The sequence below is a fragment of the Antedon bifida genome, chromosome 3 (assembly GCF_963402885.1).
Source record: "Antedon bifida chromosome 3, ecAntBifi1.1, whole genome shotgun sequence".
Lineage (NCBI taxonomy): Eukaryota > Metazoa > Echinodermata > Crinoidea > Comatulida > Antedonidae > Antedon > Antedon bifida.
The window spans coordinates 33,980,406-34,001,648 of NC_136228.1; the positions used below are offsets into that span (position 1 = coordinate 33,980,406).

Below are 21,243 nucleotides of genomic sequence, written 5' to 3' on the forward strand. Positions count from 1 at the left end.
ATATAGAAAAATTATTATAATTCATCAATTTTTCAAAAGTATTAACAGTATTATGTATCAACTCAACATGAAGGTGACACAATAAAAAGTAAATGTATAACATGTAGAAAATAGAAAAGGAAAAATTAATCAAGAACAAGTTGACAATTTTAGAACTAGGTTAGCATTTGCTAGGATATATCAAAGTTTCTTTTATAATTCTTAGATATCTCTATAAAACAGGAATAAATTTCATCTGTTTATGTGTTGTAGACAGATGCTGTATGGCATTAACAGTTGCTCACAATTTGTCATCCATGGATACAAAAATTAAATATTCTATTCAAAATTAATGAAAACATAACCTCTACAATGCTTTTCCTCTCTAGATGTACATACACACACACACTAGAGTAAAGCTTGCATAAAATGGAGTTAAAAGCAGTAATACTGTGACACCTATGTGTTGATAACTTATGTAATGTACATGCAGTATTAACTACGTTTCATAGGTATATCCATAATGCAACCGCCTTACAGATGAACACAGTTAAACAGCAAGAGAAAAGAAACCAGTCCATTAGACTGTATCATTTATGGAAATTTTCCAAATTTCGAGTATATCTCGCTCTTCAAGGAGAATATGGCATTTGTCGGTTTATCCAGATAAGATAGGCACAAAATAGTCTACCTTTTTACACGACAGCTACATAGCCGAGTGGCGCATCACGAAAACAAAAGCTACTATAAATCATTCAAAGCCAAAGTTGACCGATGTCTATCACAGCAGGCATAATCAACCTATACTTTAGCACTATCGTCACAATCCAGATAAAATGCAATTAAAGATGTTGAATTTTAGTTGATTTTAGTTTTCTTTTTTTGCCAATCTGAGTTTAACTGAATGTTGAGTGAAGTCGTCAAGCTAATGCTAAAAATTGTCTAGAAAAAGAAACTGATGCAAAGATAATACAATAAATTGTAATATGATGAATATTTGATGATGTTGTTGATGATGTAGAGACTAACTAAAATGCCACTAATGATTTAATTTCATCATTTCATTTACCATTAGCCACAAACCTGATAGGGGATGTGTGTGCATAATGATAATTTTTCCAACATTGTAATAATATTATTTTGATACAGCGATGCAGTCAAGCAATATAAACAAATTCAACAGTACTGTACTGCTTTTACTGTACAGTATATGGACAATTATATTTACATTTAAAAAAAAGTATTAAAAATAAATAGATATAATAAATAAAATATAGAACAAAGGAGGGACTAGTCCTTTTTCTAGAGTATAAACTGGGCCGTAGCCACCAGTACGGTTGGTAAGGTTTCAACCTGACCACTTTTTAACAGAGGCCTTTGACAACCCAATGGATTGTTCCCTTTTCTTGCAAAGATCACTGATAAAGAAGTAGATTTTGCCTTTTTTTCCTTTAATCACAATTTTGTTTTAAAGACTAACTATTAAGTAAAGAAGTCAGTGGTCCCTGATATTTAAGAACTGGTTCTTTGGACAACTGTTTAATCATTTTGAATTTTAAAAGAATGACGAGGGTTATTAGTAAGTAAGTAAAGAATGAAAGGGCTTATGTACATATGAAGGAGTTCTATTATGTTTAAAGAAGTATATGGCTAGTTTAAAGTGTAAAGTGGATGGGGTGAGGGAGGGATACATCATGGAATGAAGAGCGCACAAACCTTGTTGTCACTATTTTCAGCAAGTGGACTGGCAACCACCACCGATGGCGAGTTTTGATTCTGATAACTTGAACTTCCAAAAGATTCTGAAATATACAAAAATACATAATAAATGTGATTGTGATCTTAGGAATACAAGGAAACTTTGTGTGAATGTGATAATATATTGTATTGAATAAATGCTTCACTGTCATCGTTGTCACATATCTCTGTCATCATTGTCACATATCTCTGTCATCGTTGTCACATATCTATGTCATCACTGTCACTTTCACTCCAACCATTAATTTCAGTGTGACCTTCATTAACTACGTCACTCTACTGTATTATTATTGTAGATATCATTATTATGCTTTATTGTCTGAACACATTATTATGTATCAACTTTAATATTCAAAATATTCATTGGATGGTAGATGATATCACAGGTTTTCCATAACACAGTATTTTAATGGTAGTTTTGTACTGTTGAGTTATTAACCACAAAGACATTTTCTGAACAGAAACACTCTGTGGCGTGACGTATATGAGCGCCCACTGGCTAAACCCAGGGTAGGCCTCAAACGTCTCTGAGCGCTCACTGGCTAAACCGAGGCGGGGGTCTCAAACGTCTCCGAGCGCTCACTGGCTAAACCCAGGCTGAGGACTCGGGCCTCTATGTTATGTCACTGGAAACACTAGACACAGGCCATTGTGGTTTGTCTTTGAGTGTAACAAACCCCTTCTCTATAGAGTGAGAGAACAATATGAACTGAACATTTTTTTGTTCAATACCCATACCTGAAAATGAAAAAGCACCAGTACAAGAATTGAAGACAGTGGTACTGTATAGCGGACGGGACAAGGGTGAGATACATCATCATATTTGGAATGAAGAGCGCACAAAGCTTGTTGTCGCTGTTTTCGATGGGTTACTGGAATATTTTTACTACTACTACTACTACTGTACTATGTACCATTCTTACTTATGTAGGGATCTTAAAAACCAAATATTATTTTTTCCTATTATTTTCTCACTACAGGTACTGTAAGCTAAGCACAAAATAAACTTAATGTTATCAATGATTGAAATAAGTTCAAGGCTCCAAGACATTATCATTATTCAAAATTGAACGGATCAATGCTTTATATCATTATTAGTGTAAAGGCGTATTGGCCTACAACAACAGCGGCTACTAAGATTTAACTAAGATCTCCTTCCTTCCTTCTTGTGTTTCTCAATGTTTAGTTACCAAAGCCAACGTGAATATGTATCCTGCCAATTGTAGCCTACATAAGCTTTCTCTGTTCTACTGACCACTGATTTTGCGTGTTGTTATTTCAAACTGTTTACCACTGTTTTAAAACAATTTCTGCCATTTTCTAAAAAGACATTTAAAACTTCTGCTTTGTTTACTCTATTGTAGCTAATCATAAACATTATTAGATAATTACATGGTAACATGACTGAACATTACAAGCGCTGAATGTGCGTCACAATGCAACAGGAATGTGTGCGCCCATAAACCGTCCCATTACATGGACAGGGCATGAACTAGACATAATCATTATGAATTGCACCCCTCCATTATCATTTGTACTTTAAACATGTTTCCTCTACAATTACTTTAAAAAAAATGCATATATATAAATGGTAGTGGTCTAGTGAGATGCAGGCGTGATTGTTTTAAGCATCAACATGCAGTGTCCATAAGCGCTAACTGTATACAGTCAATAGCCACCATATGTGATCTAATATCACAGTTACAAGGACCACTACTGGGTTGACTCTGTACTCTATTTATCACTCAGTTATTTTGGCAGATAATCATTACTATTCCCATTCATATGACCTGTTTATCATAGAATATGTATATTTAATATTAGTTTCAAATCATGATCCAACCATTTGGTTACTGTAGCGTTAACTATATGTTTTTTAACGATGTTGCTATGACAATACCATGGTGATAGATGGTTGAGTTGTAACTCAACTATCTGGTCATTTCTAAGAGTGTACAACAGTTGCAAGTGGACACGTCCAATTTTTGTAACATAAAGTTTGATAGTGTAGATAGAGCTTTAGACTCTTTCTAAGTTGATTGTAAAATCTTTATCTTAAATAAAGCATACACTGTATAATGTACTTTATGCTACACAATTAACATATGATGTATCAATAATAAGTAAGGAGGAACAAAAACATTAACTTTCTGTACTACTGACTATTCTTTACAACTGCTTTGTAACAATGGTCTACAGTAATATCAATAATAATAATAATAGAAAAACCCTTGAGAATAGTTGAATGCATATGTATTAAAGACATACTTGATTAAAAAAGATCATTGGCGACAACATTGATCAATTTGTACTTCAAAACTGAATATGGTATTATAACCAAGGTTGAGAATTGAATTTCTAGCTGATAGTTAGCGATTGTTGAATACAGTACAGTACTATGCTGAATTTAGCTTTGTGTTAAGTTCAATACCAGCTTTGCCTAATGTTTGTTGAATGCTCCATTCAGATTAAAGCTTGTTCAATATTAAAGTACTGTAGCCAGTGAATTTAGTCTGGGCAACGTTTGTTGAATAACTACTGTAGCTGGCTGGTATATTGTTGAAAACTACCAGGTAATGTAAGCACAACAACTTACTAATAAGCATAGAATATTAGCTGGTATAAGCCTAACAATCTAAAGCATTGATTTATTGTATTGGAAAGCATGGCTCACTTATTATGGACCATAGGCTTATCATTGCTAAGGCTAGCTCACTTGAATACAACGCCAACGTATACTTTGCACTTTTAACTCAGGTCAATTCAGCCTTTTATCGTGTACGCCATGCATTGATGAAGTTGCTAAATCCAATATACATGAAATCCAACCTGAAAGGCTTAATACCTTTCCTTATATCCCAATAAAGGCACTCACTATATACAGGCTTTGTGGGAAATCGTACAGGCAATATGATATATCATTTAATTTCTCTATATTTCGGACTTCATAAGCATGAATCCACCCATAATAAACAGTACATTATATTATTACATTATAACATTTATTTTTCTTTTCTATGTACAAAGTTTGTGATGAATTAATTATAAATAAAAGCGGCGAAAAAAAGTTACTCAACAATCTGAGAAACAGTTTACATTTAGATTTACAAAATTTCCATTCCATTTTTCTCAAGTTTCGATTCAGCTAAAAAATGTTTGTTATAAATCATTAACAAAAATGAATGCCTGGGCAACAAAAGGACAAGGACATATTAACTGTAATTGTTGAATTAAACACAAATTAGCTAAAATAGTGATCTCTGCCAATTAAATGGCAAGTAATGAAAATAAAAATTGATTAGCTATTTTTTTGGTCATTAAATAGGTCATTGTTGGGTCATTTATGTATACCTTGTACTGACATATTATTTACTGACATGGTACAATCCCATCATTAATTGAAAGTTTGCATGCAAAAATATGCCGTTGACAGCTCAAAATATGCCTAAACAGACCATTTTGAAGCTGGAGGGAAAGCAAGTCTGCTCTTGAGTTGAACCCAAGAAGTTCTTACAGTATAAATACAAGTATCAAGAATTTGAATTGTGTAGTTTGAAGTAAAACAATACATAGTTTACTACAGTAGCTATAAAAGAAAAAGCATTCATGTAATAAACACTTACGGCTACAGTGTGTTTATACCATAAATTTAATAAGCATAATTTTAGCAGTACATAGGCTACCCCTAATATACTGTAACCATACTGACTTTTCTATTAATAAACTCAATAAATTATAGTTGTTAATATTTAAGGTTCTAGGACAGGTTAAATTATTCTGAATTATATAAGCAGTAACCACAGCATTTTTTAAAATATAATGTGCCATAAATTATAAAAGTTGTTAAAGTTCTAGGGCAGGCTGTTGGGTTGGGGTGAAGGCCATCCCACCAGACAAGGTCCCTATACCAGACACACTGCACTTGGACCCTGACTTGTACTTTAATAAGAAATGTCAATTTATAATTTAAAATTCAAGGCTAAAATCACCAACAAATAAAATTATTGACAAATGTTTTTATTTTAACATAGGAATATAATGAAATATAAATGTTCTTGTGTCTTAATGTCTGTTACAAATAATAAGGTACAATATAGTACATTTATAATAAGGTATTTAATAAGGAACATTATGTATTAGCTCAAGATTGTATATCAATTTATTATTTGACCCAATTACATTATGTCATGAGTGCCATTTACATTATGAGTGCCATTTACTGAAAAAGTCATCTCTCTCCAAAAAAGGATATAAGAAAAGAAATTAAGTTGAACTACCATATAGTTAAGTTTCTTTTCATAATGCTGTTGTGAAATAAAGAAATAGAAATATCAATCTTGTAAATTTACAACAGTGAATTCTCTGAAACAATTCTAATTAAAAGCAATGAAACAAAGGACAGAGCACAATGGGGGCATAATACAATAGGGCGGGACACCTGTGACGAGAACAAAAGACCAATAAGGCAAGCCAGTTATCAATAGTGATGATCAGATATCTATTATCTGTCCAGCATTATAATGAAGTCAATAATTGTATTGTACCTACACCATTCTACTGTTCATGAAGTCGCCAACTTCTACGACAAATTTGATTTTATACTGAATGTAATTTAATCACCATTCCAGAAATTTCAGAAAGATCTTTTATATATTTATAAGGTTACAGTACATTAAGTTATTAGGTTGTCTCTACAATAAAACTTGTATTTTTTCAAGTGTAATTATATGTGTTGTAAACAGTAAACATGTGCTCTGTAACGTAAACTGTTTCTTGCCTCAAATTTAATGTATGGAGTGTGCTCTGTAACTGTAAAGTATTCTTGTCTCTAATTTATGTATGAAGTGTAAATACCTGTACTGTAGGATATAATGTAAACTGTATAAGTCAAGTCCTCTCTTTTAAAGTATAAAGTATAAACTTGTGTCTTGTGTATCGTTTTGATAACTTTAAGTAATTTAAGTGTAAACTCGTCTAGTTCCTAGCTGTAATATGTTCCCTTTAGAATAAATATGGGTTTCCAGCATATGGCATTCATTTTCTTTTTATTGAAATGATGAATACAAATTTTATTATTAAGATTTACTTGTCCTTGAATGTCTGATTCATATTTTCATTTTTTAAAGCCTACACTATCAAACTTTATGTGACAAAAAATGTGACGTGCCCAGATATGGACACGATGATGTCATATCACTACCATATTTGGGCAGATCACTACCATATTTAGGCACACTTTTTTTTTCAAACTAGTTTGATAGTGTAGACAGAGCTTTACACATAAATTTTATACTAACATGCTTTGCCAAGGTATTTCATTATATTTATCCTGCTTCACATTTACTGACTAGTCCAAGGATTCTCATTCAATACTAACATAAGTCAGGGTTTTCCACATCATAAATTCATATTTTAAAAAGTGCAATAAAAGTACAACAATAAAAACCCAAAACGAAGAACTCCATACTGTACTAATTATTAAGCTTGGTTCCCACTAGGACGCAATGTAAGCGTGTTGACCAATGACAAGCAACAGTTCGAATAATCCATCGTTTGTGATTGGTCAACTCACTTACGTTGTGTTATGTCCTTGCGTTGCGTCTCTAGTGGGAACCAAGCGTTACCCTATTGTTCTTTTTTTTTGTATCTCTTCTTGAGCTAGCAATGTAGAATAGTACAGTAGAACCTTCGTTTTACGTACCCTGATTATACGTTCCCTTGATTTTACGTACGCTTAAAATGACCGATGACGTCATCATTTTCTTACATTGAGGGCGCAATTTAACAACAACAAAACACAAAGCCATGACTGTGTGAGGAACTCATGTGCATTCCCCTACAGCAGCGACTGTTTTTATTGATAGAAAATACAAGAACATTGATATTTTATGTATAACACTTTATTTAAAATAAATCGCACAGCCTGTATATACTGTACTTTTCTAGGCCTCACATCTTGCTAGGCCTCCTAGCCTAGATTAGTCTAGGCCTAGGAAGGGCCTAGCTAATCTAGTGACCACCTGCATGCTGTAGGCAAACACGGCAGCCTTTTTAGCTACGATCTACGTATTTGGGGTCAATTTAAGGTCAACCTTGATTTTACGAATCCCTTGTTTTACGTACGCCTTTCGGTCCCGTACCGTACGTAAAATGGAGGTTCTACTGTACTTGTGTTCACACCACACGTAAGGCTGGGTTATGCCGATACTAAAAGCAGAGTGACTTTCAGGAAAGAATTTAACTCAGAAATTGGAAATCAAGCGCTGAATATAATCAAGATAGCTGTATTTTAAGAAATGGAAAAAAAACCCCAAAAAACAAGGTCATCAAGACAGTGTAAAATCTAAACTGAGACAATGGGTTTGTATACTTTTAAAACATAAACGGACTTCTGAGCTAACGCCATTTATTAATATAACGAACGCAACACATGTGAATGCATTAGCATTTCCATTCATGAATTACATTAACGATTGGGTAAGCCACGCCAGTCTTACTGTGTGTGAACGTAGCTTAAGTCTCAAATAAAACACACATTTGATTTTAATTTTGTGCTTTAAATTATACTTTTATTGCGGACATGTACAGGGTGGGTCCCATGTACAGCATTTGAATAGCTGGAATAATTACCGTACAGTAGCCTATAGTTCTGTACATGTACAATTACTGTATATACCTACCAAGTAGAAAAGTGTTAATAATTTTGCATACGGTTGTGAAGATCTTACAGACTTAAAGGTTAAAAGAGACTTGCTGCTTTATTATGTAGTAATTGGAGCATGTACCTAAAGACATACATGTCATTTTATATCATGGTGGTCCAGTGCTTTGTTACAGGTTAAGTCTAAGCTAAACATATTGCTCATGACCTAAGATATGATGAATAGCAATAGGCCAACTCTCTATCTAGCATATGGTGTGGTGACCCTAAAGCAGAAGTTTCTAATCTTAAGGAGGAACCCAAAATGTTGAAATGTATTTGGTTTTCATGGGCTTTGCTACATGTATGTTTTGAGGGGTTTATCAATCATTTTTAACCAAAAAATGATGTTTTAGTTTACCCCAAAAATAAATAGTTAAATAAAATTTTTTTTTTAACTGACAGTCCCAAACCAAGTGAGCTGTGTGCTACATGATTCAACCACTTTTATGTTGGTTAACTTCAATGAGGTTTACTATGTTTTTTTTTTGGAAATTTGCAGGGTTTAGCAATACACATTAACATTTTTAATGTGGGTTCATGCTAAAGTACTACATACGGTTACCACTACCAGTAAATATGTAAAATACAGTTATTAATGTATTGACTGTGAAGATGGCAAAATGAAAACATATCTATTCTATTTGCGTGGACAGTATTTTCGCATACTGTATAAATCTGAAAAAATTAAACAAAATAGTAACAAATTTTTAAATTCTTTAATAACACATTTATAATCTTTCAATAACATAATAACATATATAATATTATTTTAAACATTTTCCATTAGGTTTGGTATGTTTTTTTCTAGGCCTCTAGTTCATTTCTAATAAAGCTCTACAGATTGAAGCATTATCAGTTGACAGCATCATAGCAGTTCAAAGCAGAATTGTATCACCAGCTAGGCATAATGAGGCCTTTGTTTAATGAAACAATAAGCCAGCATTCAGCATACTGGCTCACACAAACATCTCAGGGGAAACAAACACGCTTGACACACGTGTTAGGTTCCCATGTGTACAGACAACACTAGTAAAATTACTTACTAATTTCAAATTAGTTGACTTATATAAACGAAGAATGTGAAACTATATAGAGCAACTGCAACAAAATATCAGCTTTAACCTAGAGAAGTACGGTCCATGGTATATATATTATATTGTCCAAAGATTATAAATATCAATACAGTATTTGAATTCACAGCATTTTAGAGAATAGATGATCTATACTCTGCAGGGGTAGATCTAGCATTATAGATTACTTAAAATAGAATATTTCATAAATGATAAAAACGATTTGACGGGTTGCAGAAAAATAAAAATAGTCATTATTTTATTTTAAAAACACATGGCTGCTAAATTTTAGGGGTTGGGGGAGGGGTGGCTATTATCTGTGCCTGCTCTGCTATCTTTTATCTATGGTGAGTGAAGTCTAATTTTAAGTTTCAGGTCAAGATATAAAAACAAATGCTCAAACAAACTGCGCATGTTTTAAAATATTCAGTATTACTGTACAAGACAAACTATATTAATTATATCAGATTTGTCTTTTTTGCTTATAATCTTTTGCTATCTATCTACTGTACATAAATTATATTCATCATTTATTTAAAAAAAATTATTTGTGACTTTTTTTTAAATGTTATAGTAAAGATCCAAAACATTCACAATTAGAGGCATGTCTGTATACAAACTACAATACCATATTATTTCAACATATCAAAATGACTGTATACACAAGAATATACTGTAGTTGTACAGTAACAGTACTATAGTTGATATACATTTTTTAATAATTCATTCATTCAACCTTTTATTTCGGAATCTCTGGTCCATAGAAAATAAAATTACTAATAATAATGTAATGTTCACAATTAAGATTACGCTGATAACAAAAATCAGATTCTGAATTTATAGAGCATGTCTAAATTGCTAGATTTAAAAGTACTGTACACTATTATTGTAATTTGTCAAAATCTGTGTATTATAAATTCTGGGCAAAAAAAAAATTCCCATCAGGATTAAATAGGCCCACTACTACCTAGTACTGTACTATACAATACGATTTGTTTTGTGTCGCATAAACGGGGACGCGCCACTCTTGATTACGCAAAATGATAAAAATGGCTGTTTTTCAGGTGTTTTTCTGCTCTAGAAATTCCCATAGTTATCCAATAAAGTTATATAACCTACCAAATTGTTTGATTTGATAAAACCTATAAGATGGCACCAATTATAAGTACAGTAAACGGTTTGAACCATCGGCAGAAGGCAAAATATACACTGTTGTACTCAGCGTGAATTTCGGGTTTTTACATAATATTGGAGGCACTTTCTACTTCAAAGATCTGTAGCGCCCTCAGAATAAAAGTAATCACGTTATATTAATTATCAATCGATTCGAAATTTAATTTGCTGTCTATCTATATAAGAATAAATTTGATTGGACAAAAGTTGTAACCGGCACAAGCTCTTTTTATTATGTGGTCTAATCAGGACAAGCCTTACAGGAGCTTTGGAAAAGCCTGTCTTTACCATAGCGCATTCCGTTTCGATTTCCCGCTTCTCTTGTTGGATGTGTGTGTCAGGTATTTTGTAAAATTGTATTTAAAAACATTATGTATTGCATATATAAGTTATATTAATGAACGTTGACATATTCATAATACTTCTCGTCTATCTATTAACTCAAATCAGTGTACTACATTAATGAATTCATGATTTTAAATTGTCCTTTCTGATGCTAGGCTTCAGTGTACGATACGACATTGTTCAAGGTACTTTACGGACCAATCCATTTATACGTGGGGAAGTGACTCCACGCTATACATGCTGTGCAGCATACCATAAGCAAAGAATTTTAAAATATGGTTACTGAATTTGACGATTTATGTATATATTTAGGCTTAGGTAGCCTACTCCTATCCGCTATAGGCTATGATTTCGTATTATTAATAACGTTGACAACCCTCGCTAAGAGTGGACGATTCCGAAACAGTTGGATGAACACCGCTGCTGCGCGTTGAAGGCGATCGCGCACTGAAAAAGTTCTTACGCACTATGAATTAATTTTACTGTTGTTCAAAACAAATCGTATTGCAGCAAAGACTACAGTATCCTATGATAGTTAAACATCTTTGAGATCCCATTACACATTGAATAATAAGCAATGTCAATGACTTGTATTAATATTAAATTAATTAAGAGTTGACGGTAATATAGCCAATACGGAACACCAGGTTTCTAATACAGATTTTGTGGTACGCCATGAGTCAAAATCCTTGACAATTTGATCTCATTACTATTCAGACTGTAGCATAAAATAGCTGATGTCATACTATTTTTTTTTTCTGAAAAATATGAATGAGACGTCCTAACTCTCCAAATTTCTCCAGAAGCCTCCCAAATTTTAATCTAATCTCTCAAATATTAACAAAATCTCCCGAAATGTTGGTTTTGATATAGATAAAAACATTTTGTTACTGTCTGGGAATTCTGTTTTTTAGAAGGTTATTTAAACTGTATTTAATACATACAGTAATCACATCCGATTATTTGCCAGAATGTGTGATGCACCTCTGGTAAATATTGAAATGCCGAAATTTTGTGAAGAATCAAATTGTTTAACAATATTATGTTAACCTCCTGAAATTGTTAACTTACGGTGTGGAACGTCTGTGGACAGATTATGAGTTTATCAATCAAGTACAGTACTATATCATATAGGTCTACAGTATCTTGATTATAATCTGTCAATCTTGGTATTTTGACCTCAAAACGTCAGAAGGAAATTACTGTTTAAAACCTCAAGAAAATAATCATTTTGACTTTTTTTTTATTTCTTGAGCTAGAGGTTGAAGCTAGGCCGTTGAGAAGCATGCATGATTGAACTATGGCTGCAGGAATCAAATCAGTCAAGCAAGGCCTACTGTACAGCATCTTAAACACTCGGTAGATTGGTTTATCTATCCAACACATACCCAGATATAAATGGAACAACGTGCCAAAACACAGGTGTTAGGATAGTGATACATACACCATGAACAAAGTAGGATGGTTTTATTACTGGCAGACATTAAATTGAACATGATTCATGTACAAGTATATCTAGGATATGAGGGGTAATAATAACAAAAAAATAAATTCATTATTTTTAAAAATTGGACTTCAGGGCAAACAAGTATACAGTCAGTATCTTACCAGCAACAATATTGCAAGGACGGTGTTATTATTATGTTATTATTGTTATTTTTTCTTAATAATTATAATGTTTATGTGCAAAAACGGATTCTAGGAGGAATGCATATACTGTATTAAAATATTTGGAAGCCTGTAATTACTGTATATCATGAAAACAAAATTCATATCAGCTATTATTGTTTATCTGTCACTAGTCACACTGTATATAGTTAGACAAATATATTCATTCCGTCATTCATGACAGAACATACACAGCACTTTTGAAATGATAATTTGCTACAACTTACCTTGGTGTGACCGTCTTCTAGCAGTCGTCTCCCTTAAATCGTAACCCGGGGAGTGTGTACGTCCCGTCTCGGTGGGACTCGCAAGTGAAATATGATTCCTAAGACTTAAGTAAGATGGAGAAGTCCTTGGACTCGTAGTTGTCACCGTGCTTCCACGACCATACATTGGGTCGTACGTGCTGGGCGGCCTCGCGTAATCGTCCAAATCTCTGCGAATAGCTACTTCACGGTGAGCATACTGGCTAGAATCTGACTGATTTAAATATTGTGTTCGTTGTTCTTTATACAAAGATGAGGGTTTTTCTAAAATCCCCGATTTGTTGACATTTATTGAAGGAGGCGAAGACACTGGCATAGTATGCTATCCACAATAATCTTGAAAATCTCCACACAACAAGTAAATGTTTCCTTTGTTAATAAAGTTTTGCTCAAATCTATAAAGAAATTGAAATAAGGAACAATATTAAATTTTATCAAAGTTATTATTTCCATATCATACTAGGCCTCAAAAGTAGCAAAACTAATTAGAAAAGTACAGAAGTATAGTACAATATTTAAAAAATGCTGCGTCAAATAGTAATATAGAAATATTTTTTAAAACGATCTTTTTCGACGATTCTCAGCCAATTTTTACATAATAAATAAAAAATCAGAGGTGGGTCAAACTCGAGGGACGCAAAACAAATACTTTTTGTTAAGTGTGGCCTAATTATATTTAGTTATCAAATTTAAATTACAATCTTGCCTGGAGCAAGCAATGGGTTTGAACAGATTAAACACCTCAGATTATTCCACCAAATTTATAGTTCCAAAAATCTAAAATAAAATGATTAGCATTTAAGTTGTTAATTTTGAGTTTGTCTAGACGAGTTATTATTTACCAGCATTCAGATAATGTTTACATACTACCACAATTTGCTGTCAATATTGTGAAGTTTCAAGAAGAATGTATGTATTTATTTAGTGTACACTTTGAATTGAATTATAATATTCTCAAAAAACAAATTCAAAATTGCCAATGAAAACATATTTTAAAACAAATCAACATCACAATGAGTTTTTCAAGAGACGAAACTCAAGCGAACAACCAATATAGAATTATGTTAATGTTTGTAATGCACTGCCGCAAGCCGCTGAAGGCCGAATCGGATTATTCATTGGTGGTGTTACCGCTGAGCCGCTGGCACTGCTGAGTATGTGCTTAGCAGACTATTGTACGCTAGCCAGCAGTAAGCCCAAACGAAGTAATCTTACATTTTACACTAATTTAACCCTATTTACGTGTATAAGTATATCATATCAACTGCATCATAATCATCTACATTGGAATATTGATACGTTTCGACTTATTTCTTATCAAAAAACGATAAATAATGACGAATTCTTACCCATTTACTGCAACCGACCTTTCAGAGCGTACAACAACCTAGCCTTTCTTATCTCGTCGTGTACTGCTGTAGACCCGATCGTCGTTCACATAAACAGCGCCTTTCACACATACAAGCTTCTTTCCGGACACGGATGATCCCGCTGTGTTTTCAATACTTTCGGCGTCACTTCCGTTAAAACTATTTCTATCGAATAGAATCCTTTCATGTGAATCTATTTAAATTTATAGGTCTATAATTGAGCACTATACACAAATTAATGTGACTCCTTTGAAAATTATATTTAATTATCTGGCTCTGAAATTACATATTATAAACACCAGATTAACTTACAGTTAATTTTGATAGTGCTAATAAAAAGCATAAAAAAACAAAACAATTGTGGTATTGGGGATATATGGAACTTAAATATCGTATCCTGTCATAGTTCTTTTATTCATCCAAAAATAAAGATTTTGTAAATAATCATGCATACAAATATTAAGATAACATTAAAATAATAGAAGGAGAGAAAAGGCAACTAACTGGCTACTATGAGGTGTTCTCAACAGGAGACGACTGAGTAAGTCGGATCATTTTGATGAGAAGTATAAATGATTATAATATTTGTATAATTAGTATAATTATTTGACCGAAAAATAGATACCGTATTCATTTACCAACCTAATTTCTTATTAGTTTAGATATATATTAATTTTAGGTTTATTCATAATTTTTATAATAGTCTATCATGAGCACGAAATTAAACCTAGGCATGGCCTACATGGTAATCAAATCATATATTATAAATATAGAGTGACATGATCTACAAGCATGTTGGTACATTTTATTTGATTATGCATGTTACCATATTAGGCCCCCCTACACCTTAAAAATAACGCCTCCCGAATAATTACAATTTTGAATTTCAGTGTTTTATTATATGGCCAAAAACAAATTTCAAAATCAGCTCAGTTTAATTGGGATTTTTATAGGTTATAGATATGAAAAAATTAAAAAGGGCCGTAAAAATTGTATCAAAATGCTCCCGTTATTAAAAATAAGATTTATTCCAGAAAATCCAAAATGTTTAAATTCTGCCTTAAAGGCTACGCGGCCGGCGGACCAAGAACCATCCATATAATTTCAACTATATTTATAAATTCTTTATTGTCCATAATAATAAAACATGGAAATATATTTGAAACTTACATGAAATACATATTCAAAATTATTATTATTTTAATAATATACAATGAATTATATATTTAGAACGAAATTACATAACGTTTTATTTGTGACCATATTGCTTAATTTTACAAAAGTGATGTAAAGTGTGTCAACAACTATGGATTGACCACCAGGGGCCTAAGTTAATAATAAAGTCAAAAAGAATCCAGTGAATTATTTCATAATCGTGTCGTATTATATTAAAAACGGACCGTGTACGCGGATTCATAGTTTGGTGCCCTCTCTCGTTAGTCTATAAAATAAATATTGTATTTTTTTCTAGCCTTTTATATTAATTCGGTCTGAATAAACAGCATGATTTAGATGTGTAAAACTTATACTACTTTTGATAGATTAAATTGAAAAAAAATTGTTAGAGTCGTATAGAAAGGACAGAGTGAACGGTGCAGCATGCTGTGTGAACAAAATGTTGTTTTATTTTGTAATTTAATAATGTATGGAGATGTTCGTAGATTTGTTTTAACCCAAGGAAAAAAACCCGCCAACCTACCCTTTTAATTTTACATAACGGTACGGTGTTATGCATATTGTGACATAACGTCACCCCACCCACTGCACCCCGTCAATAAAAATAGCCACACCCATTCATTATATGGTGGTGGTATGTCATTTTGTTATAGACGTAAAAAAAAGAATGTTTTTTAATAAAAATTTTATTGATATGATCGTCATATAGGCCTATCAATATACTATTACCAGTACTATTTTTTTACCTGAAAAAAATAATATTGTTTTCGGTAATAGATTAAAACAAAAATAAAATATTTCTTACAAAAAACGCCGCTCGACTTTTTGACGTAACAGTTTTATTTAAAAAAGTTTAAAGATGATCCTCTAAACTTATAAGCTAATAAGCTTTTTAGGCATCCTGGAAAATCTTTTATAAATGTATTATTTGTAATGTCAGTAAATTATGTTATCACTTTGTATGTATTTTTTATGATGATTTTCCTAATAAATTCAAATCGAATCAAACTTATTGTTATTTTCCTCAATAAATCTTCCCACAATAATAATGGAGTCTTCCAATAATCCAATGTTTTGATAAATCATGACGTCATATGACACTTAACTCCTTTTGCATGATGCATAAATGAAATTCAGCGTGGAACTACTTTTTAAATAATTAATCTACTCATACGATAGGCCTAGTTTTGTCTAAATTCTGAACTATGGATATGAAAGAAAGTAAGAATGAGTTGAAATTGTGATATTTTAATTACAAAATACCATTTGTTTGTAAAACAAGTACGTACACAATTATCAGTTTCCATATTTGGAATTTTGTAAACAAGATAAAATTAGAAACGTTAGCGTCACAACAAGGTCAGAAACGGTCACGTGATTGAATTAGCACGCATTGATTGGTCAAACATTATAACCATTTTGCGATAACAAAGCGCTTGTTCTGATCATTTCAGAAGGAGAGAGAGAGAAGAGAGGAGCTTGTTGTGGTTATATCATCATTTTCTAAGGCACTTTCGCCTATATTTACTATATCACTCCGGATTTTCAAGTCAGTTAACCTGTTTAGACAGTCTTTGACAATTCTAAGAACAAGTGGATGAGTACATTTTGATGTGTAAAGAAGGATTCAACCGTCATTTAGATTGGTCACACCCTCCCGAAAATATCATCAACACTGTTCACAGATACCTCTTGTTCAACTGGCATTGTGCAAGTCTTTGTCCGAATTTGGTGGTTTGATTGTCAAATTTTAGATAATTTTATAGTTACAGTTATATTATAAGATATTCCGTGTATTCATACGTATTTGAGTTGTCACGAAGGTAATAATTAAGCCATAATAATCGAGTGTAGGCTAGTAGGCCAAGTTTTTGCCAATCAAGAAGATTGCTGGCCATCAGTGCAACTTTAGTAGTTTACAAAATTGAAATGAGTCCAAACATGGGTCCAACTCAATTGCAAGCTTCTCCATATCGCAGAAGCAGCCACACTAAGACACCGAAGCGATTCAAAGACCAACAAGGTTGTGGTTCACCGATGAAGCAGCAGAATAGAACAAATGGATTCAGTCCAAATTCAAGCAAACAACTGCAGAGATCTTCACCAAAATCAGCATTCCATCCGGTTAAATCAAATTTTTATACCAATGGGATGCCCTTGATGAACGTTAATAAGAGGCAATCGCCACTTCAAGTAAGATATTCTCCGCAACCAGGATTCCAGCAGACGGAAGAGAGCAAACTTCGTGAATCACCATCATATGCTGGTGCGAAATTTAGCGAAGCACCGCCGCCAGATTGTCTACCATCGCCACCTGTTGGCTGGATACAGGGCTTCAATGTGCTACCACATTCGCCATCGTCTTTCAAACAAATGGAGAACAATTTAAAAACAATGTTAAAAGTTGCTTCATAAACTTTCTTGCTTGGTCCAACGTGACAACTCAAATTATGTTTTCAGACTGAATATTTGCAACCATTCCATTTTGGTGAACATGAATATTGTTAAACGAATTTGGTTTTTGGCTTCCAAAAATTGTACATTTGTAGTTAAAAACGTTTTATAGGACCAAGTATAAAGAGATGTAGTATTTTTATATACTGTACAGTACAAGTTTGATAAAACCAGCAACTGGTTGTTGTATATAGTTTAAGGTAAAGAAGAATTTGAAGCTAAGATTTGCACAGAACTTAATTGCAGTATTTATGCATAAATTGTGGAATAACAAACGAAAGTGCAAAGTATAAGAAAATTTCGTGTGGAATTTTACAGTACTTGATATATTATAAATGTGGTGCTTTTTACCTTGTGAATGTTCAAAATGAATATACATTTTGTCTAGGCTAGGTATAGCAAATTTAGCCATAGTCGGAGAGCGGACACTAGAGGTATTAAACTCTAGTGAAATGCGATTGAGAAGGTTATTCCATTAAGGGTCTGGGGTGGGTTAAACGTGCAATAATTCATGCTTCAAGTTCTAACTTTTCAAATTCTTTGTGCTAAAGACATTGTTCTTTTACGATAGTTAAGATTTAGATAAGATTGCTTTTTCAACATAGTTTAATTTTTAAATCTTTGTAAAACCAATTTTGTTAACCTGTAGACTTTAAGAAACTCTTTTCAACAACTCTTTTTTTTATTTTATTCTTTTACTGTACTTCCAATGTGGATAGTGACTATTTCTAATACCATTTGTTATTTTATTATTATTTATCTGTGGATGTTCCAGGCCTGAAATTAGTCAAAATAACACCAGACAGTATAAAAACCATGCAGAGTATTACTGAAAAAACCCTAATTAACAAATCAAGGGTAGGCAACAAAATTAGCCTAATATTTAATATTTGTTTTCATTTGACAGAATTTACAGTATTGTGACTGTAGTTATTTTTTGTGTAACCCATTATTGTTGTATGATCGTGTTTCTAAAACACAAAATACCTTGCATTTTGATAACATTAGTAAGATGTTTTTAAATTATGAAAGATTGTACAAATATTCCAAGATATGTAATGTAATAATTATTCATAAATTATTTTTATAACTTACCATGGAAGCCAAAAATTTTAATGTAACATTTTAGTTTTGTGTACATTGCCAATTTTTAAAATTATTACTTCTGTAATTGACAATCAAAATGTAAATCCAAATTACTACTGGTGTCAATGAAAATTTACATTCAACACAACACAACAAGTCTGAAACCAGTTTACCAAAAACAAGTCTACCAACCAAACCATGAAGGCCTCCTGTACTCAAGACTACCAAACTAAGAATCGTAACAACATGACTACCGAACCACTGAGGCCTGTCAATCATCCACACAAGACTACGAAACTGCAAATACCGGTCAATTATTCACAAGACTACCAAACTACAAATACCGGTCAATTATACACAAGACTACCAAACTGCAAATACCGGTCAATTATTGACAAGACTACCAAACTACAAATACCGGTCAATTATCCACAAGACTACCAAACTACAAATACCGGTCAATTATTCACAAGACTACCAAACTGCAAATACCGGTCAATTATCCACAAGACTACCAAACTACAAATACCGGTCAATCGTCCACAAGACTACCAAACTACAAATACCGGTCAATTATTCACAAGACTACCAAACTACAAATACCGGTCAATCGTTCACAAGACTACCAAACTACAAATACCGGTCAATTATTCACAAGACTACCAAACTGCAAATACCGGTCAATCATCCACAAGACTACCAAACTACAAATACCGGTCAATTATTCACAAGACTATCAAACTGCAAATACCGGTCAATCTACCACAAGACTACCAAACTGCAAATACCGGTCAATTATTCACAAGACTACCAAACTGCAAATACCGGTCAATCTACCACAAGACTACCAACCATAAAGGCCGGTCAATCTACCACAAGACTACCAAACCATAAAGGCTGGTCAATCTACCACAAGACTACCAAACCATAAAGGCCGGTCAATCTACCACAAGACTACCAAACCATAAAGGCCGGTCAATCTACCACAAGACTACCAAACCATAAAGGCCGGTCAATCTACCACAAGACTACCAAACCATAAAGGCCTGTCATCCACAAGACTACCAAACTATTCTACTTTCAACTTTTTTTTTTTTCGGTCCTCTTTAGGACCACACATGAACTTAAGAGATTTGATAAGCATAATTTGTTTGTTTCACAAATTTTTTCCCCATTAATTTTCTCTGTTTAACTCTCTATAAGGAGGTGAATAATTACTCTATGCCCGCCCCTCAATTAAAAATATCATATCCAGTTCATATACATTAAACAAAATAATGTATGTGTGTATTGCCAGTGCATTCATTGTAAAAAACGAAAACGGACTCCATTGCAATTTGCAGTCTCTGTAATTACAATATTTAAAATCCCCAATGTCTTTATTACAAGTGTTCCCATCCAGGCCAGTCAGTGTCATAGTAGGTGGTCATAGACAGATTCAAGTGGGGCCCAGTTCAGCTCCTCACTTAGTCATTTTAGGCCCTGGGTCCCTTCTATTTCAAAATACAGCATTTGTCACTAGTTTACATGAATTTTCCCCTAGGTCAAGTCCTATGGTGTTGTACGCTGTATTATGATTCAAAACCACAGTCCCAATTGTAGGGAAAATTAATAGGGGCAGAAGGGAGTAAATCTAAGGTTCTGCATTAGATTTAAACCAAGACCAAATAAAGGGTGTTGCTTGGGCAAAATCCCTGCGCCCGGCCTTGTCACAAATCCGTAGGTCTGAATAGGCCATAACATTTTAATCATTCATCAGACTGCAAATCATATATTTTTTTTTCATTTTCATACACAATACAATCCAACCCTGTTCTTGCAATACAGTGTTACAATTTGATCATACGATAGTTATTTCTGCTTTATAAGATTTATAGGATAAATGTACATTAGTTGAACCGAAAATTGTATTTATATGAAAATAATATAAACCAGTGGAAATGGATTTGATTATAAACCGAATGTGATAGCAGTATTCAAATATTCATAAAGTAAACATTACAACGTTCTAAAATTAGTCCTAATCATATTGGTATCATATTCTCAAACAATGTGTGATAACAATTTATCATAAATTATTACCACTACTGCACTGGTGACTATCATTGTTAAAGTTACTGTCATTGTATTAGTTATATTTTATTTATTTACTGTATTATATGTTTAGGTAAATTGCCAAGGATAACCATAAGCGA

General features: G+C 32.9%; 1 protein-coding gene across 1 annotated transcript in view; it reads right to left on the bottom strand.

Moving 5' to 3' along the window:
• LOC144837845 (E3 ubiquitin-protein ligase RNF38-like) overlaps positions 1–14,395 on the bottom strand; it is a 67,508-nt gene extending 53,113 nt beyond the window's left edge. Inside the window, exons 1-3 of the mRNA XM_078693121.1 lie at positions 14,312–14,395; positions 12,924–13,357; positions 1,696–1,781 (exon numbers count right to left, since the gene is read on the bottom strand). Coding sequence (XP_078549247.1) covers positions 1,696–1,781; positions 12,924–13,278 — 441 coding nt within the window. The 5' untranslated portion in view covers positions 13,279–13,357; positions 14,312–14,395. The remainder of the gene's footprint in view (positions 1–1,695; positions 1,782–12,923; positions 13,358–14,311) is intronic.
• Positions 14,396–21,243: the final 6,848 nt, after the last annotated feature.